Source organism: Contarinia nasturtii, unplaced genomic scaffold (assembly GCF_009176525.2).
Source record: "Contarinia nasturtii isolate CC-2019 unplaced genomic scaffold, AAFC_CNas_1.1 Cnas_scaffold_187, whole genome shotgun sequence".
Classification (NCBI taxonomy): domain Eukaryota; kingdom Metazoa; phylum Arthropoda; class Insecta; order Diptera; family Cecidomyiidae; genus Contarinia; species Contarinia nasturtii.
The window spans coordinates 3043767-3068620 of record NW_022197544.1 but is presented as its reverse complement, the minus strand read 5'-3'; the positions used below and the strand labels follow the sequence as shown (position 1 = coordinate 3068620).

The 24854-nt window shown below is 31.6% G+C and overlaps 4 protein-coding genes across 10 annotated transcripts in view; 3 read left to right on the top strand and 1 right to left on the bottom strand.

Annotated features, from left to right (window-relative positions):
• The first annotated feature begins 42 nt into the window (after positions 1 to 42).
• LOC116352655 (ribosome biogenesis protein BOP1 homolog) lies at positions 43 to 3261 on the top strand. The gene is made up of 7 exons (XM_031785396.1): positions 43 to 277; positions 355 to 1149; positions 1237 to 1369; positions 1473 to 2012; positions 2089 to 2576; positions 2663 to 2958; positions 3024 to 3261. The coding sequence occupies exons 1-7, from the start codon at positions 182 to 184 to the stop codon at positions 3175 to 3177; spliced, it is 2502 nt and encodes an 833-aa protein (XP_031641256.1). The 5' UTR covers positions 43 to 181; the 3' UTR covers positions 3178 to 3261.
• Positions 3262 to 3586: 325 nt separating this feature from the next.
• Positions 3587 to 6167, top strand: LOC116352410 (testis-expressed protein 10). The gene is made up of 6 exons (XM_031784981.1): positions 3587 to 3840; positions 3901 to 4490; positions 4565 to 5079; positions 5152 to 5316; positions 5390 to 5785; positions 5850 to 6167. The coding sequence occupies exons 1-6, from the start codon at positions 3661 to 3663 to the stop codon at positions 6029 to 6031; spliced, it is 2028 nt and encodes a 675-aa protein (XP_031640841.1). The 5' UTR covers positions 3587 to 3660; the 3' UTR covers positions 6032 to 6167.
• A 5059-nt stretch (positions 6168 to 11226) lies between these two features.
• The window catches only part of LOC116352416 (zwei Ig domain protein zig-8), a 54304-nt gene continuing 40676 nt past the window's right edge, over positions 11227 to 24854 (bottom strand). For all 5 annotated transcript variants that reach the window (XM_031784996.1, XM_031784992.1, XM_031784995.1 and 2 more), the window contains exons 4-11: positions 24500 to 24586; positions 16115 to 16276; positions 15962 to 15967; positions 15271 to 15367; positions 15162 to 15199; positions 13183 to 13396; positions 12003 to 12126; positions 11227 to 11467 (exon numbers count right to left, since the gene is read on the bottom strand). In XM_031784996.1, coding sequence (XP_031640856.1) covers positions 11458 to 11467; positions 12003 to 12126; positions 13183 to 13396; positions 15162 to 15199; positions 15271 to 15367; positions 15962 to 15967; positions 16115 to 16276; positions 24500 to 24586 — 738 coding nt within the window. In that variant the 3' untranslated portion in view covers positions 11227 to 11457. The remainder of the gene's footprint in view (positions 11468 to 12002; positions 12127 to 13182; positions 13397 to 15161; positions 15200 to 15270; positions 15368 to 15961; positions 15968 to 16114; positions 16277 to 24499; positions 24587 to 24854) is intronic.
• LOC116352414 (putative protein kinase C delta type homolog) lies at positions 17246 to 24352 on the top strand. Of its 3 annotated transcripts, none has more exons than XM_031784987.1 (8): positions 17246 to 17767; positions 20316 to 20461; positions 20526 to 20699; positions 20796 to 20950; positions 23418 to 23565; positions 23665 to 23844; positions 23914 to 24072; positions 24138 to 24352. In XM_031784987.1, the coding sequence occupies exons 1-8, from the start codon at positions 17434 to 17436 to the stop codon at positions 24276 to 24278; spliced, it is 1437 nt and encodes a 478-aa protein (XP_031640847.1). In that variant the 5' UTR covers positions 17246 to 17433; the 3' UTR covers positions 24279 to 24352. The 3 variants fall into 3 exon arrangements, with proteins under 3 accessions (XP_031640847.1, XP_031640848.1, XP_031640850.1); XM_031784988.1 differs by having other exon boundaries at positions 17250 to 17767; positions 23914 to 24054; XM_031784990.1 differs by lacking the exon at positions 17246 to 17767 and adding an exon at positions 19107 to 19564.

Here is a 24854-nt window from a genome sequence, read left to right as displayed (position 1 = left end):
TGTCGCTATATTTTCAACAATCATATTCGACATTCCGATGACAGCACACAACTCACATGTGCTTCGAATAAACACATTTCGGTCGCACATAAATGATAGTTATCCGCATTTTAAATCGCATATTTTTCAATCTACCTTTAGAAGTATTTTAGGTGTTGTTTTTTTGTTCTATACTAGAAAAATGGCCAAAAATAAGAATTTAAAACGCAAACCGGCACCATTCAACAAAAATAAACAGAAAGAACCCATAGAAGATGAGTCGACATCAGATCAAGAAGTAAATACTCTTTTATAAGGGAAAATCTATGTTTAAGTACCATATCAAAATGTTTTTTTATTTAATTCCCAAACTAGGAAATAACATTAAATTATGTGGAAAATGATGCTGAATCTTCTGATTCAGAGAATGAAGAGGATGCAGAGCAGTCATCTGATGATGAGTTAAGTTTTGAAAGTGACGATGAAGGTAACTATCAACAAAACTTAAACAAAAAACATCATGTGCCAGCAGACAGTAGTGATTTGGATGAAATCGATGAAGAAGACGAAAGTGAAGAAGATGTGAGCGATGAGGAACAAAATGACGATGATGTGTATAGCAGTGATGGTAGTGAGGAATTGTCATTTGAAGAAAATAGCGACTTGAGTGAAAATGAAGAGGAGACACCAAGTTCAAGTAAGAAGAAAGTAGTTTCAGTGAAAGAGAATGGAACAAAAAAGTCAAATGATACGAAGAAACCGGGCAATAAGCCTGTTAGAAACACTGAACCGAAATCTGTTGTTTTATTCAAGAACGAATTGAATAAGACTGATGGTAGTTCAGGCAAAAGTAATAATAAATTAGATGAATACGAGAAGCACGATACTGACGACGAGGAAGATATTCGAAATACAGTTGGCAATATTCCAATGCATTGGTACGATGAATATAAACACATTGGCTATGATTGGGATGCCAAAAAAATTATTAAGCCAACAAAACGTGATCAACTCGATGATTTCTTGAAGCGAATGGAGGATCCAAACTTTTGGCGGACAGTTAAAGATCCACAAACCGGTCAAGACGTTATACTCAGTGATGCTGATATTGACTTTATTAAACGTATTAACTCTCGACGTATACCCGATGCCAATTTCGATGACTATACCGTATGTATTTATTTTATATATTTGTTTATAAAAAATATGAATAGCGAACTAACGTATTACAATTAAATCAAATTATTTTCACTCCAGCCATGGATTGATTGGTTTACATCTGAGGTAGAAAGAATGCCAATCCGTAATGTTCCAGATCACAAACGTTCATTCATTCCGTCTGTATCTGAAAAGAAGAAAGTGTCAAAATTGGTTCATGCAATTAAAATGGGTTTGTATTAAGATTTTTTGTTATGATGAAAATTGCTATCCATTATTTCTATCGCTTCCATTATCACTTGCACATTTTTCTTCTCTGATTCAATCCCTTCCAGGTTGGATGAAAACGACTGAAGAGCTTGAAAAGGAAAAAGGGAAGAAAGATCCACAATTTTATATGCTCTGGGAGACAGATACCGGTAAAGAAGATATGCGCCGTATTCATGATCATGTTTCCGCACCAAAACGTGATTTACCTGGTCATGCTGAATCATACAATCCACCACCAGAATACCTCTTTGATGAGAAAGAGATGCGAGAATGGCATAAATTTAAAGAGGAGCCATCGCGGCGTAAACTACACTTTATACCACAGAAATTCAATTCGTTGCGTGAGGTACCATCTTACCCTCGATACATTCGTGAACGGTTTTTGCGTTGTCTTGATTTGTATTTATGCCCACGTGCTCGTCGCATGAAACTTAACATTGATGCTGAGTATTTGATCCCGAAATTACCATCACCAAAAGACTTGCAACCCTTCCCAACAACAGAAGCCTTGATTTATGAAGGTCATACTGATTTAGTGCGTACAATTACAGTCGAACCGAAAGGCGAGTACTTTGCATCCGGATCAGATGATACCACTGTTAAGAGTGAGTTTAATTGTTCACATTGTATTACATTTTTACTAAATATTCCTTCTGATGATTTATTTATTTATTTTTTTAGTTTGGGAAATATCAACTGGTCGTTGTATTAAAACTCTAGAAACTGGCGAAATTGTACGGTCGGTGGCATGGTGTCCGAATCCAAAGATTTCATTGATCGCAATTGCAAGTGGCCAACGCTTGATTTTAGTGAATCCCAAAATAGGTGACAAGATGTTGACCAAGAAAACCGATGAAATTTTGGTCGAAGCCCCAAAAATAGATTTATTGGAAAATGATCGAATTAAAACGGCCGTTCAGTGGTCAACAAGTGAAGGTGACGAATATGAAAAGGGTTTCCGCTTAGTTATAACACACTTTAAACCAATCAATCAAGTTACCTGGCATGGACGTGGTGACTACTTTGCAACCGTTATGCCTGAAGGAGCCAATCGTAGTACACTCATTCATCAACTATCGAAAAGACGTACACAAATACCGTTTTCAAAAAGTAAAGGTCTTATTCAGTGCGTCTTATTTCATCCAGTCAAACCATGTTTGTTTGTAGCTGTAAGTACTAAATTCTTAATTCCATAAACCCAGTGTTCATTAATCAATGTTTTATCAATTTTTTTTTTTTTTTTGGTTTTATATAGACGCAGAAGAATATCCGTATCTATGATTTAGTCAAACAAGAATTGCTTAAAAAATTAATAACGAATAGCAAATGGATTTCGTGTATGGCGATACATCCCAAGGGCGATAATTTGTTGGTGTCCACGTATGACAAAAAGATGCTATGGTTCGATTTAGATTTGTCCACGAAACCTTATCAAACCATTCGCTTACACAAAAATGCCGTTCGAAGTGTTGCTTACCATTTAAGATATCCCCTCTTTGCTTCAGCTAGCGATGATCAATCAGTTATTGTTTCACATGGGATGGTATACAAGTATGTACTCTTTATATAGTTATGAGTAAAATATATAATAAATAAAATTGTGACTTTTTTTGCAGCGATTTATTACAAAATCCATTGATTGTACCGCTGAAGAAATTACAAACGCACAAGCCACACGATGACTTTGGTGTTTTTGATGTTGTTTGGCATCCAACACAGCCATGGCTCTTTTCATCTGGTGCCGATTCAACCATTCGTTTATACACATAAATTATAGTTTCTTTTTTCATGAAATATGGAAATTTTATCATATTTTTTTAGATTTAATAAATATTATTTGATATTTGAAAAATATGACGCATTATTTCGAATTATATTGTGCTATGAATCGTGTAAATAAAAAATATACGGTTACCCTTATATTTTGTAAATTTTCTGTTAAAAATACATGGTAAATTTGAATTTAGGTTTGAACAATTAAATAACCTTGCTTCGAATACGGACAACAATGATCAGTAGTCATTACAATAATGTAGAAGTTATTTTCGAAATTCGAATTCAACCTGAATGAAAATCGAACAAATCTGTATTACCGATGATCAGTTCAAATGGAACGAAAAAAACGATAACATAACACCTGTCAATCGAATGTAATATATTTGACAGTTAAATACGTAAATACATGATTGAATAGACGGCAATAGCACATGGAGCACATGTTCATTGAATGAAGTAAACAGAAAAAAAATAAAAATGACGCGACACAAAAAGTTCTTGAAATCTGAAAAGGCAAAAATAAAACTAAAGGGAGCAAAACTTCCAAAAGGCTTAAATGTTACCAAAACGGAATTTAAAGTGCGAAAAATTGTGATTCGTGATCAAATTAAGGAACCAACTATAGTTGACGGGACAATAGTTCGATCCAACATAAAGGTAAAACCGAATTCAAATTGTTAATTTCCTTGTTAGTTAACGTAAAATGCTTTCCAACAGGATTTGTTATCGAAGCTACAACATCATAATTCTTCTAGTCGAAATGAAGGTCTACATTTTTTAAATGAAATTATAACGAATCATCCACAAGAAACCAGCAAACATTTAGGAGCCATAATCCAGGGAATTTCTCAATTGGCATTAGATATTGAGAAAGACGTTCGTAAAGAATGTTTTAAAGCATTGAATTTGGTGTTTGCTTCACAAACATCGAATTTAATTTCGCCATTTTTCAATATTATCACATCGTATCTACGATGTGCTATGACACACATAAACATCCAAATTCAAGAAGATTCGTTATTATTCTTGGACTGTTTGCTTATGTACAGTCCATCGTTAGTTGCATCGAATAGTGACATTATTTTTTCATGTTTCCTCGATATGATTTCAAAATTGCGCACCGAAGCGAAACCAGACCGAACACTCACAACGAATGTGGGACGAAAATTGACAGGCGTCAAATGGAGAAGCAAAGTACTTGATCGTCTGTTGGGTATTTTGAAAGCATTTGTAGCACATCGAAAACATGCAAGCATGGAAATACAAATGGATGTAGATCAAGCATCAAACACAGTAATCGATGATGCGTAAGTTTATCAATTAAGAAACAATATATCGTAAAAATTTGATCAGCAACTTAACCGGCGTTGTTCTTTTTTAGGTTTAAACTTCCAATTGAGCAAACAATAATGGGTGGCAGTCTCCAAAAAACACAGTTTTCATTTGATGATCGTAACGATTTTTTCATTTCATCGGTACGGAAACAACTGAATAGAAACTGCGATTTGCCATTATTATTTCGTAAAACCGGTTGCGTGGCCACCGCAAATGCATCAAATTTATTGATGGAACGTGACGAAGGGCAAAAATTTCAAAAATATGTTGAAATTTTAATGCCACTATTATTCGAGACTTGGATGGAAGCTCGACCTGCAAGTAATTCAAAAAAATCAACGGCTGAATTTATTAATGAAGATGTGTGCATATCCAATGAAGCTGCATTCACATTGAAATTCACTATTGAAATCATCGAACAACTGTTAGAATTTATTCAAATGTGTGATCATGATGTTAATAACGATGACCTTATCAAATGGTTCCGGAAAAGATACAGCCAAGAATTTTCGAATCAATTCTTAAATGAATTTCCGTATCGTCAAACTGATGGATTTAAAGGTTTTAAAAAAGCAGTCAAACAAAAATAATATGTTTAATTGTTCAAAAAATAACTTGAATTGTTTCTCATAGGTAGTAAACGAAAATCAAAAGGAATGGCAACAGAGCAAGATGTTTTTGAAGCAGGCGGTCAAAAATGTATCCAACAAAATTTAAATATCGCTTTTGTATTCTGGACTCTGAGCAAAAACTCACGCAGTAATCAGTCATTGAAAACTGTCATCGAATTTATCAAAGGTGTTACAACGTCTTTGCAATACATAAAATACAAAATCTTATCGGACCAATATTTTGTTTTTCTTTTTTATAGAGAGTTTAGCTTGTGTAGATTCATATGGCACGGATGTTTTGCAAATCTTGGTAAAAGTGTTGCGAACAATTTTGGTTGATAATTCTCAAGAGCGATTAGATACCACGTCAGAAATCAAAGAGCTTTTGTCAACAGTTGTTGTGCTTTATCAACGTGGGAAGTTTCCCAAAGAGATTCGAACCCGTATTTTAATCATATTGTGCGATATTGTGCTGGACCACAAACTTTATATTGCTTATGGACAAAATATTTTTAGCAATTGGTTGTCAACACTTCCAAAACTGCTATGTCAACCGTATGTTTCACCACATGTTTTAAAGACATTTTCCCATCTAACTCGGCAGAAAAATCCAATATTTATTAAACATTTAGAAGAAAGCAAAGACGCTATTATCGGTAACATTTTTGAATAATTGGATATTTTTAATTGAAAAATAATATGAATCTTTTAATTCAATAGCGAATTTGCCACAAGTTAACATCATTGGATTAACGAATCAAACACAAGAAAAACAAGAAATAATAAATTTATTTTTCTGGCTAAAGTCATGGAAACCAGATCAAAGTGAAGCACGTAAAAATCAACTTGGGAATGAATGGCCAATGATAGAGAAAGTATTTCAAATCAAAAATTATTATTAAACACCATGAGATGAAATTTGAAATTAAAATGAAAATCGTTATCAAAATTGAATATGTTTTCTTAACCTTTATGTGATTTGTTTAATTTCCAATCAACCAGAAAACGAATTAAAACATTTTTGAGACACATAAAAAATTCAAATGCATTTTTTTTTTGTTTTGGTACATTTTGAATCATTGTAATTCATTTTATTAGTAGTTTCTGTCTGTTCAGTTTTTGGTTGCCTTTAAAATTCAATAGAATCTAATTATATAATATTTACATACAATAGAATTTTTTTACGGTTTATTATTGTTTTTCTTGTTAAGAATGAAAAGTAAGTCTGTTCTGAAGTGTATTTAAAAATAAATCATTGCAATGAAAAAATTTATTTTGTTCCAAATCGATGCATATGTGTCCTAATAGCTAGTTCAGAATTTTGAATAATAAAAAAACAGCAATTCGACCATTTTCCTGAAAATGTAAAAATGAATTTTGAACACTCCATGATTCTTTCAAAATCAATGGCAACACTCACTTTCAGCCAAGCGTTCAGAAAGACATACATTTATGCGAGCGATTGAATGATGCTTGCATCATTTGATGCGCATCGATTGTGCTGTTGCCATACATTCGGATCTTCGGCAGCGCACGAAGTGCTCCGAACGCACAACGAAAGCACTAGCGATGCGCATCAAATGATGCAAGCATCATTCAATTGCTTGCATAAATGTATGTCTTTCTGAACGCTTGCTTTCAGCACTTCAGATATCTCCCTCATCCCAAGGTGCATAAGCTGGACCCCCATTGTCTTTTCATTTTGAACTTATGGTTAAATCCGAATTACTGCCGTTTGTTTCATTTCAATTCAAAGTTCTGGACTCTATTGGGACACCCTGCGTTTACCACATCGATTTAGACATGCTACCCATGCTTATTTCGAAAATGTGTCATCAATTTTGTTGAGTTTCTCCAATATATGTACTGTGATCAATTGGATAAATAAACTAATTTTCAAAATACAATGAAAAATTGTGTGAAAAATCGTCATCGATTACGAAATGAATTCAAATATAAATGAAATTACGTTCTTTTTCGCGAATTAATGTATATTATATATATATTTCCATTTGCACAGATGGTGGATCATAGAGAAATTGGTGTATGCTTTTTTTCTGTCGTATGTGTATGTGTGTGTTTTTAATGAAAGAGAGCGAGAGAGAAATAGAGATTTATGTATAGAAAATGCCGTAATTTGCAATTAACATAGCGCAATCATAATAATTAATCATTTTATATCATTCGATCTATATTTATTCGGTTTAGTTTTTGTTTACATCGGGTCGGAACGGTATTGTGATTTTTTATTCCATGTGTATGTATAAAAATGGTTTGAATTTTTCGAAATGTTCACATTTGCGACGAAGATGATTAGATAATAAATAATTTTGAATACATATGTAAATGTTCATATTTACTTTTATAACTGTATTTTAAATACATGTGCTTGTTTCTTTTTATATTAATGAAAATATGACGACTGATTGATAATGCTTTAAAATGTCTATTTATTTATGTTGTTGTTTTAAAATTATTATTTTTTCGGACTTTTATTCAAATAAATTTGACCATTTTGTAGATCTGTAGCACTGTCTCCTCCGTTTTAAGATTTTTCAAACGAATTTAGTATCTGATTTTCTACGCAATTTTTGCTAACTACCAAAATTCCTATTGTTTCCTGGGGTTAACAGAGATTTCAAAACGATTTAACTCGTTCGAGTGTTGCATGGATTTTTTGTTTATTTCAAACACTCAATTCCCACACCAGACATACAAGGTTTTTTTATATTTCTTATTTTTGATATATGTTTTTTTTTCTAATTTTTTTTAGTTTGTTTGTAATATATTATTGGATTAGTACTATGAAATGTCGTTATAAAAATGTCCCATATTTGTTGCTTGAATTTCAAATTATTTTCAAATTTTTGAGTTAAAAGCCCATAATTTTGATGTACTTTTTTTGGATTATATTTCGCAAAAATATCTTAGGTTGCCAAAAATTCCTTATCGTTATTTAAACAAAAAGTTGTATGCATTGAGCATTGTATTGGCATTATGTTAAACATTTATCATAAAGGAGGGGTCCGATTACCCACAAACAAAGTGTTATCTCTCAAGAATTTTCAAAGAATTCTTTTCATTTCTTTTTCGCAATTATCGATGAATTTCCGTTATTTTTTTATTTACGCATTTTAGTCGCTTTCATCACAGTTGCTATAGCAGTTCTATAAAACCAAATTCATAAGGACCGAAATACAGTTTTTATTTTTAATAATACTTCTCTCATAAAGAATCGTATCTTATGTTCAGACAAAATCGGAAGATGATGCTTGTGGATCGAAACAATTTTGCTATTGAATAAAAATGAGTTGGTATCCCCTTTAGTGTGAAGTTGAATTGTGCTAGTTTTTACTACGGTTTTTCTAGTTTTCTAGTTTCGTGGATGACTCCATGGTTAAAGCAAATAAAATGTTCTACATCTGTAAGATGAACTTTTCCGCACTGTGATCCACGACATGCATTTATTATATATTTTTACTTAAATTTGAATTCACGAGAAAATTGAATCTGACATTAGTTTTGCGATACATATAATTTTTGTCTAACCTTTTATACAAAAATTACTAAAAATGGGAATTTTTGCATGGAATCAATGGCTGTATGATATTGTAATTACGTAAACTTTGCACAGGTTATTTGTTTCACAAAAAGCTAACATTTCGAAAGTTTGAAGAAATTTCAATACATATTAGGGGTACTTCCCATATAAAATTTTCATCTCAGAATGTTTTTTTTTTTGTGAAAAGAATAACCCAGACATTAGGTTCGAGCTATGCATGTCGAAAAGTGTGTCGTAAATTATTTGTATGGCAAAATTAATATCATATTCGGTTTTCTCGTTCCAAAAAATAGATATTTTTGATGAAACTATACCCTATCAACCAAAGTCGATCAAAATCTAATGGTTTCTATTTCTTGCAAACCTTTCAACTTTCTTCAAAATTGAAGTCAATTTTATACTTTTTTTCCTTGAACATCATTTTTCTTAAATTTTGATGGCAGCTTTTCATTTTTATTAAATTCAGAGATGTGCGACTAAAAAAAATCGATAAAGAATTTTTTACAACCCAGTAGTTAGATTGCGAAACATAAATCAAAAATAGTAAATAATCAATAATCATGGTTATTAACAATGGTTATTGCAATAATTTGTCATTTCATTTGAATTGTATACAAATCATTTTAGAGTTCTCCTTTGTGCAACATCAATTTGAAATTCAAAAATATCGGATATTTTAACGTAATTATTATCTCCAAACTGATGAATATATCACAAAATTATTCCAGGTAACGTATTTTCCAACATAATTGCATAAAATCAACTGCAAAAATCGTTTTGAAAATCTTGAACGATAGGGAGAGTGTAACGCACTTTCATTTCATTGGTGTGTTTTATAGTGTCAACAAAACAGTGTTTTAGTGAGCTTGTTGTATTTATTTATCTCATTTCCTTCTCAGACTTATTCACTTTATTTTTATTTCATCAATTTGTCTATTTTCTTGTTTTGTTTGTGTCTCTGTGTGTGTGTGTGTCTTTTATGGAGAAACGTACTTTTTCGTGTTTGTTATGAACTTTTTTCCACGTCTCTTAAAGGATTTTCGCTATAACTTATAAGCTTTTCAAAGTTTCTATATTATGTTCATTTTCTCCTACTAAACTGGTTAGTCATACATCAGAGATATATTTATGTTTGAGAAGAACTTGGACTAATTATTGGTCGTTGGTGTAATCGTCATTTTCAAACTTGTTCAGAAATGATTACGTTCATTTTTCATTTTGGATTGGTGACAAATTGTGATAGGTTATCAAATGACAAATAAAAGAAAAAGAGATACACATTTGTATACTAATTCGATTTTGCGAGAACCTGTGATTTCGGAAGATAGGTCTGTCTGTTTTTTTATGGTTGTATTTTTTCAATATTTATCCCATGCTATCAATGGACAGATAGATGAGAATCAAATACAATTATGCTTTATTTGCAACATGAAGTTGAGATGTTGAAACACAAAAACAATTTGTACATACATGGTATTGGGTAAAAGGATTTAATAATTTTATTCATTCGGCGAGTGTAAATATTTATTTCGATTAATAAATAAAACATTAAAACATTTTTTAATGGTAATTTCGATAAAATATACGAAATTTTTGATAAAATTACGAGCATCCTATGGCCTTTGGCCATTCATATATTACTTTGCTAATAAAAAATATTCATTTTTGTGTTATTTTCTCATGATAACTCAGTCTCTGAAAAACACTCGCAGATAAATGTATATATTTATATCGATATCATATACATTCAACTTATTGCTTCTTAACTGAACATTGAATTACAACCACTGTTCGCCTATAGAGTTTTTTTTTAAATAGAATATATAATGGTCAAATTGTATCGCAAAAGTCCAACTAAGGTAATTCTAGTGTTGGTCAATTACACTAGAATGTAAATGGAGTTTTCCGGTGTTTCGATTCGACCGTTCATTCTACGTAAATGGACTAGATTTTTTTTTATTTTCTACTGAAGTGAATATTTTCATCATAAGTTGAATTTTACTACAAAAAACAACCATTCAGAATGTATTCTTTTTTGTTTCATTAACTTTTTCACTTTGTTGATCATTGGCTACTTTGTATAAATAAACTTTTAATATATATGTAGAGTTTTAATTCTCGACGAGAAACTGTCAGTTTTCTGTCATCATTTATCTTCAATCACTAACATAACGAATTGTTATAATTTGTTGTTTTTAAAGCCAACTTTATATTTAACTTAGAACTTCTAAGAGCTCATCCGTTTCCTTCGTACATGGCCTCCATCGTGAATATTGTGAATATTCGTTCTCGCTTTTCTACATCTTTTTTTTTATCAATCCTAAGTCATGGTTATTTTCATTCAGAAAAACTACAACATTTTCACAATAGTTATATTTTAAACCAAAAATCTGGTTGGTAAAGATATTCACAATTTATAAGTTAATAAAGTATTTTTTTTTTCTTTGTCTGTCTGTTTTTTTTTTCTTTTGTTCGGAAAAATAGAGATCAATAAAATATAATTAATATTAATTCATATACAATAACAATAAAAAAATCCAATCTGCTTAATTTTGTCATTTTATTTTTGCCCATCTTCTTCTTACAATTTTTGTAAACGATGCAATCGTTCTTATTCATCATTTTTACATTTAAGTGTCTTCATTTGAACTTAGAAACTAAATTTTTACCTAAAATTTGATACTAGTTTTTTTAATATCTTAGTTGAATCTTGGTTGAATGTTGGTTCACGTAACACGGAAAATCGCATGATTTTATTCAAGTGCATTACCAAAATCTGCAAAGAAAACGTAGAACAAAAATAAATCGTAATGTTTTAAAGTCCATTGTTCCGTTTAGTTTGTATAAAATTGAAAACTTTAATGTTGTTCCAGACTTTTTCTTCAAACTGGAACCTTAACTAATTCAATCATTGAGCGTAAAAAAGGGCTATCGATTTTCTGGTTACTTCGCATTTCGTATTTTTATATGCAATTATCAAAGTTTATCAATTTGTTTGGTAAGCGTTTTTATCTTTTTTGTTCGAAAATTATAAAAGGAGCACAAATTTGTCCGTATCCGATAATGTAATAGAGAACAGAAAAATTGTAAATCAGTCAATTGGAACCAATGTTGACGCTTGATATGAATTTAATGATGAAAAATGGATTTTTTTGATTTGGCCCAACACGTCCAACTAATGCCCTGACGCTCTTTGATATAGATACAAATTACAAATGAATGAAACAAATGAAGGGAAAAATGGAAATGAATGGAAAACTATGGCAAAGAAAAACAGAAATAATAAATGAAAGGAGAATTGGAAAACTCACCTGAATATCAGTATATTGAGCAGAGCACTTGAAAAGAATAAATTCTGGATGAAATATTTAAGTTGAGCAGCAGAACTTGTTCCCGGGATTGGTTTACGGCGAGAAATTGCGGCCATGTTGTCGCCTAAAAGTTAGAAATGCGTAAAACTTATAAATTTTGAGCGATAAAGTCAATGAAATTGTCTATTATAGCCTGTTTTTTGCGGTTCACTTGCAGTGCTTTTCAACTGTTACCCAAACTAAAATTCAATTTCAGTGATTTTAATTTTAGGAAATCGAGAAAAATAGGTCATCGGCTGTTTGACATTTATTTTTTTTTGTGTGCGGTCGGTACGAGGTTTTTTTTAACTCATACCGTATTGCCACAACGCAACTGGAAAAGTCACATAAACCGATTTGCTGGATTATCGCCGAGTCGATTCACAATTTACTGATTAAATATTAGCTCATTGGGCAATTGGACAGTTTGAAACCAATCGGCATTCGTCCGGCCGTTAATTTAATATTACGCTGATGTTGTTGTTGTTGGTGGTCTACTATTGGTGGCTTTGGCAATGCACATCCGTTATTGCAACAATGTTGGTATGCCATTGGAAAATATCGAAAATTATTTGTGTGTATAACGGTATTTAAAGGCTGCATAACTAGTGGTTATTAAACCACGCAAACCAATATTTAAAGTAATTTGAAACATTTTATTCGTTGTCTTTTTTTTTTTCAACGAATTGGAACGCTCTGTACTAGGCTCTGTATATATTTTTAAGTTTCATTTCTCTATTGTTTTCTCTATCTGTTTGACGTGGTAAGTTTTCTTTTTATTGCTTTTGATTCGATATATGGTTTACTTTACCATAACAGTGTCGGATATATTTTCTCATCTGATGAATGTTATGCATAAATTTGAGTTAATGGCTTTACTTAATGTAATGCAATATCTCAACTGAAACCGATATTATCGAAATTGAATGCAAAATACGAATTATATTGCAAGCAATCTATTGATCTTCAGCAAATAACATTTCGATTTTGGTGGATGAGAGAGAGAAAGTGTATAAATAACCGACAGCATTCGATGACCCAATTGAGATTGAGATATGGTCAAATTTGTAATGTAACGTGTATTAAAAATCACTTGAAACTAACCTTTGGAATAATTGTTGAATTACTAAAACGTACATACCTTTTGAGACAAATACATATATGCTAGCGGGTTCAGTGTTTGGTGCGGAACAACTATAATTACCGGAATCTGATATTTGTGGCTCACGTATAATTAAGCGGCTTTGTGTTCTAAGGCCCGGTATTGTGTCTATAGTTATGTCTCTGCGTGTATCATCGTAATTAATCATACGGTCATTCAGATTCCAATAAACATATTGCGGTGGCGTTGGGCTCTACTCATTTCAAGTGAAAAGATAAAAAAAGGAGAAGAAAATAAGTTCGAATGCCACTTCATTTTAATTGTCATGGCATATAACATGCCATTCTTAAGCTAATAAAATGAGAAAACCAACAAAAAAGCAATGATCGTAGAATAAGAATGAATAAAAGAAATCAAAATGAGATCCTTTTCCATTTTTCCGACTTTCGTACATGTCGAATAATTTTATACATTTGTATTGTGGTTCAATTAAACGCCTTTTTTCACAAATTGAACAAACCAATCAATGGAATTTGATTTTTTGTGGATCAATTCTACTATTGTGCGTTGAATACTGAGAGAAAAATGGTTATACAAAGCTTAACGTACATCCAATTCAAAATGCACTATAATTTATATTTGGAACACGAACAAGGCATTCCTTCCAGAACGGTGCAACCATATATTGGTTGGTTTACATATTTTTTTTTCTTTTTTGATGTGGTGCGCGCTTCCAAACTGAAGATGTTAAACCCGTATGAATAGCAGACATTCGAAATTGTGAAAATTCAATGGTATTACTATTACGTATATGGTTATTACTACGTAATATAACACACAAATATTGTTGTAAAGAGTTTCAAAGAAATTATCTGAGCCATGATGACGAATATATTTATAAATAAAATCGATAAATTGTAGGTGTACATTTTAAAAGGTGTAATGTGCTGAAAAGTTACGCTTGGTTGATTTTGATTCTGTTGATACAAAGGTTCGTTTTTCCTTCCACTGTATACGGGATACGTCTATATGTTCATATTGTACATTTTACAACGACGTTCTTTTGTTAATTGTTAATGCTACATTCTATGATGCTACAATTTCCCTTCAATTCGTCTAAAGTGGTTAAAATGCGCGCATTTTCACAATTTGTAGATGTTGTATATATTTTATGCTTCTATTTAAAAATAAAATAAAATGACATTATTTATGTAAAAAAAAACGAAACGTTCTTCTTGAAGATGTAGCATTGCTAAAAAAAATGTACACTGTTATTATTAATATTATCATATATATTTTGTTGTTGTTCGAGATGCACGGATATTGGCAGGTAAGAGAATATTGGAAAACTTCAAAACTTGTTTGTATGTGAGTGCACTAATCTTCACAGCTCACCATTAATAGATTTCATGTTGAACGGTACTAAACTGTGCGGTGAAAATATGAACAAACATCCTAGGTTTCATTTAAACGAAGGTCCAAACCGATTCAAATAAATTGGAACTTCAAATTCATGTTACATGTTCTTGATAGATATGAACGGTATTGAACCAACACTATCAAATATCATAATTTGCAGATGACTTATCCAAAATTTCTTCGTTATTTCATTCATTGGAAAATCTGTATGCATTGTTGAGGTATGAGGTATTTTAGTATCGTTTAGTAAGCAAGAGTAGCATTTAGTTCAATTGGAAAATAAAAATGCTCATTATTATAAAATAAAACGATTGGACAAACTTAAATGATATCAAATTCGTATAAGCAAAACAGAAGAGTTTTATAGAAATGTATGACAATATAGATGGAAAGGGAATATTGATGAAAAAGGTATTTCATTGCTTTATTGCCAATGAGAAATTATGACAAATGCCATAATGTTAAACGTCAATTTTGTATTCATGTTTGTAAATGCATTGTTTTCATTGATTCGTATTTAAAGAAAAATTCCTCTCATAGCCATAATTTCTCATTGTTTCTCTGAACTTTTGCTATAATGATGAAATACATTCACTCACCTTTTCAATTATGCAAACTAAATTAATAGTTGATCCCACTAAAAATGTCAATAAAAACAGAATTATAACATATATTCTTAGGTCTTGTTCACATAACAATTATACTTACTATCAACATGCAATTCACCAGAGCCCAAGATAAATGCTTCAGGGACAACAACTTGCAGATTAACAAAATGCGATATAACACCTGTCGATGTTGATACCTATATGATATGTCCAACAAAAAAAGCAATAAATGAAAGGAGAAAATGATACACAATTATGGACGATGGTATAACTACAATTATAATAATTATTATTATTCGGCAGACACCATTTGTTGCACAATTCTGTCAAATGTTTCATAAAAAGTCTTTAAGAATACTCTGATCGGTCGTGCATATAACCAAATTGGTTAAAGCAATTCGAAAGAAGCTTCTAATCATGGGGAGGTTGTATCAACAAATTTAAAACTTGGCGCAGTGATTAGATCCGAAATGAGTTTTTAAAATACAATGAATTGTCCATTTGAGTTGAGGGTGCTCGCTTAATTCATGAATAATGATGCTTACAGCCGCTCATTATTTCTGATATGTGGTCATAGCTCGGAAAAATTCTTGCGGTTGACACCATTGAATTTATCGGATCAGAATTATGTGAGATGTGTTGTTAAAACGGAGTCAACGTGTAAAACTATCACAGAACCATTTTTAAAAGTATGCCACTCACAGAATATGGTAATATAGTCGATCGTCGAATATTTAAAAAAAATATATCAACAAAGTTATAAAATTAATTAAAATGTGTATTTCACTTACTTGACACTTTTGATTCCATTGACAAAAAATATTGAAAGAGAAAGAGAGAAAATTAAATGATTTTCTTTGCTTTTGAAGCACTTGGCATCAAATTATGCTTCAATATATAAAAAAACACAATAGTCCAATAGAGACATTGAAAAAACTGCTTACCTCATACATGCCGTGATCCCGACGTTGAACAAATTTTATTTGCAATGTCCACGTGTTTGAACCAGGTGTATGCAATATGGCAAATCTTTCGTCGTTTGTGTACATCTGTGCTCCCGATGATAATATGTGCCAGTCTCTTCGTCGAATCCACGAAATTTGATTCTACGCCGCCATTATTATTTAAAAAAATATTTTAATTAGAATTAGTTAAGAGTTGAAAAACGACAAATATTTTAATTTAAAAACAATGTATTCAAAATGGCATGCGGTAATGGATTTTTTTTATTGTTGCTTTTTTTCAAATCTGGGCTACCATAACTATAAGAAATAAAAATGATTGAATTATTTTAAAAGAATGTATGTGCTTGTATTGCACTTGAACCAGGATATAATAAAGAAAATGGTATTTCATGCAATACGACGGAATAATTAATGGAATAATTGAAAATATACGCATGAAACCGTAAACAGTTTCAACTGATTTTTGTCTCGTTTGAAGTTAATATTTACCAAATTTGCAATACGAATCGAAAAAGATAAAGAGTGTCGCCATAAATCAGATAAATATGTAAATAGTTGCCGAAAAATGTGAAGACTTATAGTCATTTGTAAGATAACTGAAAGGGATATATTCAGCCAGATATGACACTGTAGATGGTAATTGTGCAATTTGGACTCAATTTTGACACTCACTATAAGTTATGGTGAATATGAATGTAATATTATTTTCTCTCCGAATTTTTTTTCAGTCATAAGGAAATGCGTTTTATTTCGTCAACAATTTCCGTTCGGAGTTGCAAATCATCATGTAACGTATGCAGTATATTATGAATAAAAATGCGTTTTTCTATTACACAAATGATAGTGACAAGTCTTGATAAAGATGTCAAGACACCTGTTCAGTAACTACAAAATGAGAATTTTTGTACGCGCCATTATTGAAATTGGCAACGATTTGATTGCATTGCATGATTAAATAACAATTAAAATTTTGTTGCCGATCTCTGATATATTGCCAAGACGAATTAGTAAGCATGATCAAAAAAGAGTTAAGAGAGTTATGATAATGAATCAACATAATTGTGATTGAATTAAACAGTATCGCCATGTACATAATGCGTTGTACTCAAACATTTTTTTATTCAAACTCAGTCGCTTGTTGACGGTTTAAACAACGAGTATTCAATAGTTTTCTGTTCGATATCAATTAGTTCCTTAGTTAAATTTAAGTAATATTTTATATTTATTGTTTTTTATGAAATACGCTAGCATATAGTGCACGTGAAATAGTTTTGAATCGATCGATATATAAACACGCGATGGGGTTGAAACGTCGTCATCAGAAAAAGAAGCATCAACAATTCGATCCACAAAAGGCTGTGAAATTAGATCATAAGCGAAAATGTTATATTAACGATGAGCCACCCAGATATCCATTGATTGCAACACCTCGACAGTTACAGAAACGATTTCATTATTACAGTGAAAGTGAATCTGAAATTGAAGAAATAAACAGTGAGGATGAGTCGAATACTGAATACATAGAATCCAGTACAGCCGAAGCCAAAGACTTAATTTGCATGAGCTCGAGCTGCAACGATTCTGGCTTTAAAAGTGGTGGAACGGCTCCAGCAAATCAAAAAAATATGTTGGGTAAGGCGAACCAACCGATTAAAAAATAATGCTCAAAAATATTCCATCGAATATAAATTTTTTCAACTCCTGTAAATATTCTCACTCCAAAGATAGATTATCTATAGAAAGATGAAGATTCGTGACATATTGCGATGCATTCCATAGACCACAAATTAAATTTCAATACCTGAAATTGTCAATTTCAATTTACGTATTCAGTTTCAATATTCGGACAGCCCTTTTTCGTCAATGTTTCTCCATGAATACTCAATAAGTTCTAAATAGAAAATGTTTATTTCAAACAATAGAACTTAGTTATTTGCCTGCATGAACCAGAAAACATCAATATTCTCAATGTGGCTCTTTTTGCATCATTAGAAAACATTTGTGATGAGTAAAATAGAGAAAGATGGAAATCTCTTCTTTTTTTTTTTTTGAAACTTAAATAACCAAATGAATATGTTTTTGATATGTTTTTATTCTTATTCGTTGATTCCTATTTGGCAAGTTTCTCAGCCGTTAATTTCAAGTTGATGTATAAATTTTATATTTGTTAAATTTCAAGTGGAATTTAAAGTCGAAATACTTTGAACTGTCCCACAACAGAACCCATATTGACAACATTGAATGCCGCTATATCCAGTATAACGAAAGTAAAAAAAAAGGTCCCACAGAACGAAAAAAAAAGATTTATCATCTCGAGCATAAAATCGATCAACAAATATCATTATTTTTTGAAATTCTTTTAACGACGAATAACATGGATTTTTCTTTCCTCGACTCTTTATTCGCACTTTTGTATGTATATTGATATCAGTATGTCAACAATGTCAATAAAATGTGAATTTCCGCATGATATATATCGCATACTATACCAATTAAAGTAAAATTAAAATTATTCACACTTCAAATAGATGTAAGCAACGGGTTAACGAACATACGAAGTATAAACGATTGTAAACAAAAAAAATCGCTACGACACGAATTACAACGAGCTTATTTCTCAAAGCCACGAATTATACGGCAGTGTGTTCACTCAAATAAATAACTCATCACATATTCAGACAAAGCAATGCACATTTGATTAAAGGCAACGCAATGACAACGTCATAGTCTGACGATAAAATACATTGATGATGGGGAGATGAAAATGTGTACATGTGGTATACTATAAAGCAAACAACAATATCAAATACCATCAAAGCATTGGCTTCCTAATAGAAGAAAATTTACCGTTTGTTTGCAATTGTAAATAAACATCGTTGTGTGTAGGCCGAACGAGTGAAATGGTGAATGACTCTGATATATTTTGCATGAACTAGAATAATCTAGAGAATAATAGTGGCACTCAAACAATATGTCGATTTCGTTTCATTGTCTCTTATTGTTTTGATCAAAACGATAAACATTCTGACACTTTAACATTAAACAAAAAAAAATATCTTAATGCATAACCAAATGAAGTATTTCAACTTGTATAAATTTGTGTTTTCCAGACTCATTCCTACCGCTATTGACCATAATATACGTTATAAGATCACTTTTCAAAGATGTTTTAAATTATTTTTAGTTCGTCTGAACAAATCTTTGTTATGGGGAAGTTTCAGAAAGTCCCGTGTAAACAGTGTGATTGCAACCTTGAACTGCATTCAAATTGAATGTCAAAAACAATTTATATGCGAACGTCAATCAAATACAATTTATTGTAATGGTCAAGGAAAATTAGTGTGCCAAAATTGATGGTTTCTTCGTTCTTTTTATCACTTGAATGTCCGAGAATGAATATGAGACTTTTACACACAGAGAAAAAATGCGGTATATTTCAATAGTTCAGTAATTTTTGGTGTAGGGCGGCGCCACCGTATGTACATAGAAATTTACATTTAAACTAACGCCATCTAACGTGTTTGATAATTTTTTTCCCCAAAAAAGTGGCACTTTAACCCGTCTTTGGTATATTTATTTATTTTATTTTCCATTTGGCTAGAAGATTTACCATTTTTGAGATTTCTATGAGGCATGTTTTTCAAATGAGACTATTTGTTGAATAAATTTCACCAACGGCTTCATTACATTCACCAAATTCATGGGCTAGCGCCATTTGTGGTTTCAAAACGTTGGTAATCTTGTTGTTATCAGAAATGTTGTATTTTAAATTTTGGTTTCGTCACTCGTTCTTCGCCTCGACAGGTTTTTTTTATTTCATTCAAGATACAAGTATGTTTTCAGTTATTGTTTACTACAATTGTATTTCGAGCTAAGTGTATTTATATTTACTCATCGGACGCCACATAGTACCATATATTTTCTTATTATTCATCACATAACTGTCGCTGAGAATGAAAATGACTTGATGAATCACTCCAACTGATCTCGCTCAAGGAAACATCCTTCAGTGAGAGCAAGAGTGAAATTATTCAAATCACTTTCATTTTTAGCGATATAATTATTACAAATTATTATTATACAAAAAAATTTGGTCTGAAATTTACAGTTTTGCAAATTTTTACATTGTCAAAGTCTGAACATTCCAAAAAACTCAATGAATTTGTCTTTTTCTTTCTAGAAACATCTTTCACTTATGCACAGTACCTTGCACAGCATCAAACAGGCAAAATTACTCCACCAGCAACCACACTACCTCATTTCAAAAACTATACAGTAAATGATTTTCACTTCTTAGCTGTGCTAGGAACGGGAGCTTTCGGTAAAGTATGTTTAAAAATTTTATTTTTGAAAAATTATTTGTCAAGTGACTATTTTACTTTGTTTGAAGGTTTATCTGGCTGAGATTTGCAACACTGAGTATTACTACGCGGTGAAATGTCTCAAAAAAGACGTTTTAATTAGGGATGATAATGTCGATTGCACATTTACTGAGCGCAAAGTTCTCACTCTGGGCACACATCATCCATATTTGTGTCACTTGTACTCTACATTTCAAACAGAGGTGAAACATTAAAGTTCAATTTTGAATCTACTACATCAATAATTACATGTCTATTTTTCAACTTTATCGTTTTTATTCTCCATTTTTTCAATTAAGAATCATCTATTTTTTGTGATGGATTACTTGATTGGTGGAGATTTGATGTTTCACATTCAAGTAAACGGTCGCTTCAGCGAGAGCCAGGCAAAATTTTTTGGTGCCGAAATTGTTTCCGGATTGAAATTTTTACATAAAAAAGGAATTATTTATCGGTATGTTTTTTTATTTTATATAGATTTTTTTTGTGTGCGAGAAATTTTTTTCAGATGGTGATTTCGTTTTTTTGGAGGTCACTTTTGTCAGTGAAAATCCCTAGCAAATCGAGAGAATTTATCCTATTTCGCACTTTTGTTGAGTAAAAAAAGGTCTTCTCTTTTTGAATCAAAAACCCTAGCAAATCCGAAAAATTTTCGTGAAAAATTATTCTCATCCAAATCACAGGGGGGTAAATGTCCTCCTCCACACACTACTGACAAAAGAACATACTAACGCCGTCTCTTTGCGTGCTACACTTAGTTGCTTAGTATGTACTGGTTCAAATTGCGACTGAATGTTAGTAGACGGAGAAACGAACAATTTTTTTAAAGTTTTTTTTGATATGTCGGGTAATCATAGCTGGGCAGACAGAGGGGGAGAAGGGATTACCCCATCCTGAGACATCAAATTTTTGCGTTACCTTCATTATTATTATATATTCATTATTTTGGATAGATTTTTTCTCATTCTGCTAGGGTTTTTGGATCATAGCTGAAAATGTCCTATTTTGCTAGGAGTTTTTGAGGAAATTACCCCAATCCCCCCTGATTTTTTCAGTCTGCCCAGCTATGCGGGTAATTCACAAAATTACTGGCTTGTCCCATAGACAAGTTTGCGCCTACCTCTACTAAATGGTAATCATACATACATGAACCTTAATACCAATAATATATTGCCTCAAACTTGGATGATGGAAATAAAGTAAAGGAAAATTATGAGGATGGGAAATTCCTGTCGATCTAAACAGTATTTTTTAGAACTAAATTAATAAGATTTTTTGAAACAGATTGTTTGTTTTCTACGGGCCGTACCTTTTAACGATTAAATTGTTGTAAACAATGCAATCGACAATCAAACATATTTTACACTTGAAACAATTAAAAAAAGAAAATTTAACAATTATCACAGCTGAACAGAGGTGACCGAATTTTTATAGCCCAAAAATAACCGTCAATAACATTTAAATAGTAGCCATTTAGTGGTTTCGTTTGTTGATAAGTTCTTTCAATTTACAACCGTTGAGTTATAAAAATGTGCATTCTACCTTGGAAATGTTGAAGGTATATTGTGCCCCTGTAAAATTCTTATATTCGTTTGCAGTTAATGGCCACTTATTCTATATAAGAAGATAAAACTCATTGGATTGAATGTCCCCTGATACGAATTGTGCTTACAACGTATAAACTTATCAAATCGATCTAAAAGAAAACAATAAATATGGGAAAGGTACACAAAAACCAACTGTGTGATATAAAAAATAATGACAATCATTTGTCCCAATGGGATAATTTCTTCGTTGTAAAAATCTAAAAAAGATACAAACTTGATCAACGTTTGTAAAAACGTGGAGAATCTTTGCAACACAATATGGTTTCCTTTTACATACATATATATATATATATACAGAATATTTCATAACTCAAGATCAATATTTCTAACACACATTTCTTGGACCCTGGGGAGTAAAAAATCTTAGCATTCTGATAAATGACATACAGACGGCCGTTTCGGCTGGACTTCTCGATAGAAATTTATGGTAGAGGGCTCGTTGGAAAGGTATTATATTCCATCATCTACATCACATAATATAAATAAAAAAATTCGGCGAAGTCGTAGTCATAGTATCGAAAAAGTCGGAGAATTCAAGTAAAATCGTAATTTTTCTCAAAAAAAACGTAACTAACCTATCTATTTTATGACCCAGATTGAAAGATCATGAACTTTGTCTGAAATGCAAATTTTTAGCAGCCAGAAACTCATACGTGTACACCCGACGAACCACTCATTTTTTATTTTTCAATAAACCATTGTAATAAGCTAGTACCAGTTTTGAACTGGTTGTCTGGTTTGACAACTGATCTAACGATCCGAAGAACTCAATGGTGCTAACTGTTTTGTCAGATCGATTCAATGTTCCTGAGATAATCAACATGGAATTTACCTTTTCGAGTGAATTTTTGAAAATTCGTATTGGGATGGTTTCAGGGACGAGAAAAACAATTTTGATATTTATTTTGTAATAGACACACTTTGACACAATTCCCACTCCCGATTTCTTGAGATTTTTGGACGATGGAAAGAAGTAAATTTTTGAATGGGAAATGTGTCCAAACTTAATTTTATCACAAAATGAATATCTATATATTTGTATCGCGATATATGTAAAAAATCATGACTAACCAATGAGCCATAAGTTATGATGATAGATCAAAATTACTTGCGATTGCAAGGATAATGTGAAGTACTGGTCTGACCTCAGACGCATTTGAAAAAATATATTTCTGGTTAATAATCAATATATACTTATAAATAGTTTAACTATGTAGTCAAACAAGATACCACAAAATACGTTATACAAACTAACAAACATGCATTCTCACATAGTATTGTATTAATATCTCAACGTTATGCTCTGCTTCTTAGTGATTTAAAATTAGACAACATTCTACTAGATTTTGATGGCCATGTGAGAATTTGTGATTTCGGATTGTGCAAACTAGATATTTACTTGGATCGAACGGCCGAAAGCTTTTGTGGAACGCCTGATTACATTAGTCCAGAGATTATAATGGTATGGTTTATAAAACGGAAAGTGTTGAACGTGTTTTATTCATTCAATCGATTTTCTATCTATCTTCTTTATGCTAAATAATGATTGTTAATTTTTTAGGGCCAAAAATATAATCAAAGTACAGACTGGTGGTCATTTGGTGTGCTTTTATATGAAATGTTGGTGGGACAGTCGCCATTTAGTGGTTGTGACGAAGACGCTTTATTCTGGTCAATTTGTAATGAAATTCCATGGTATCCATTCTACATAAGCGACTATGCCTTGAACATATTAGGCAAAGTAAGTGTCGGTTTTCTTTATTTATTTATGGAAATAAAATTAACATTAAATGAATCGAAATGTCGATAGTTGTTGGACAAAAAAACGAATACTCGATTAGGTTCACCAACCAGTCCGCATGGTGAAATTACCGAAAATGTCTTCTTCCATGAAATTGATTGGAAAAAGTTGGAGCGTAGACAATTGGAATCACCTTTTAAGCCAGAAATTGTAAGAAAAACTTTTATGGTTTGTATGATATTGATGAACAACATCATTCAAATGAAATTGATTTTGACGATTACATTTTTTAGAAACATCCATTGGACACACATTACTTCGATCGAGCGTACACAAGAGAAAAGGTGCGATTACCATCAATAATAGATCAAATAAAGCCATGGGATCAGGAAAAATTCAAAGAATTCTCTTACACAAATCCAAATGTATCATAGCCTTAATTTTTGTCTGATTTATTGAAATATAGATGTTTTATTCTGAGTGGCAATAGCCATTCACCATTATTAAATTAGTTGTTTGTTTTTGATGCTCGAGAAAATAGTATACAGACATAACGTGCAATATTAAAAAAAATACTCGCGATGAAATAAATAATCTAAATCTAATATCTACTTCTAAATAACAAAAGAGAAATCAACACCAATAACAAACCCACCCCCACTCCCACTCTATCGACGCCAGCAACTTTACACATCAAAAAAGCGTTTCCCCCTAGTTGGACGGTCGTGTTATGAGCCATCATCTGAAACGAGATAATATCAAGAATATAATAAATAATTTGGTCAAATTCGTGTGGCTATCATGTTAAATGCCCACTTCGAATGACATGGAAAATAAGCTGAGTAAAATATTGTGTCTTTCATTGTAACGCGTTAAACGCAACCAACTTCAATTGAAGAATTTTTATCTGGTATTTCCAGTGATTATTATGGATTATTATTCATGACCAAAAAGAAATCTAATCAAAAAATGAAATGAATGAACTGACTGTGTTTTTTTTTTCATATTTG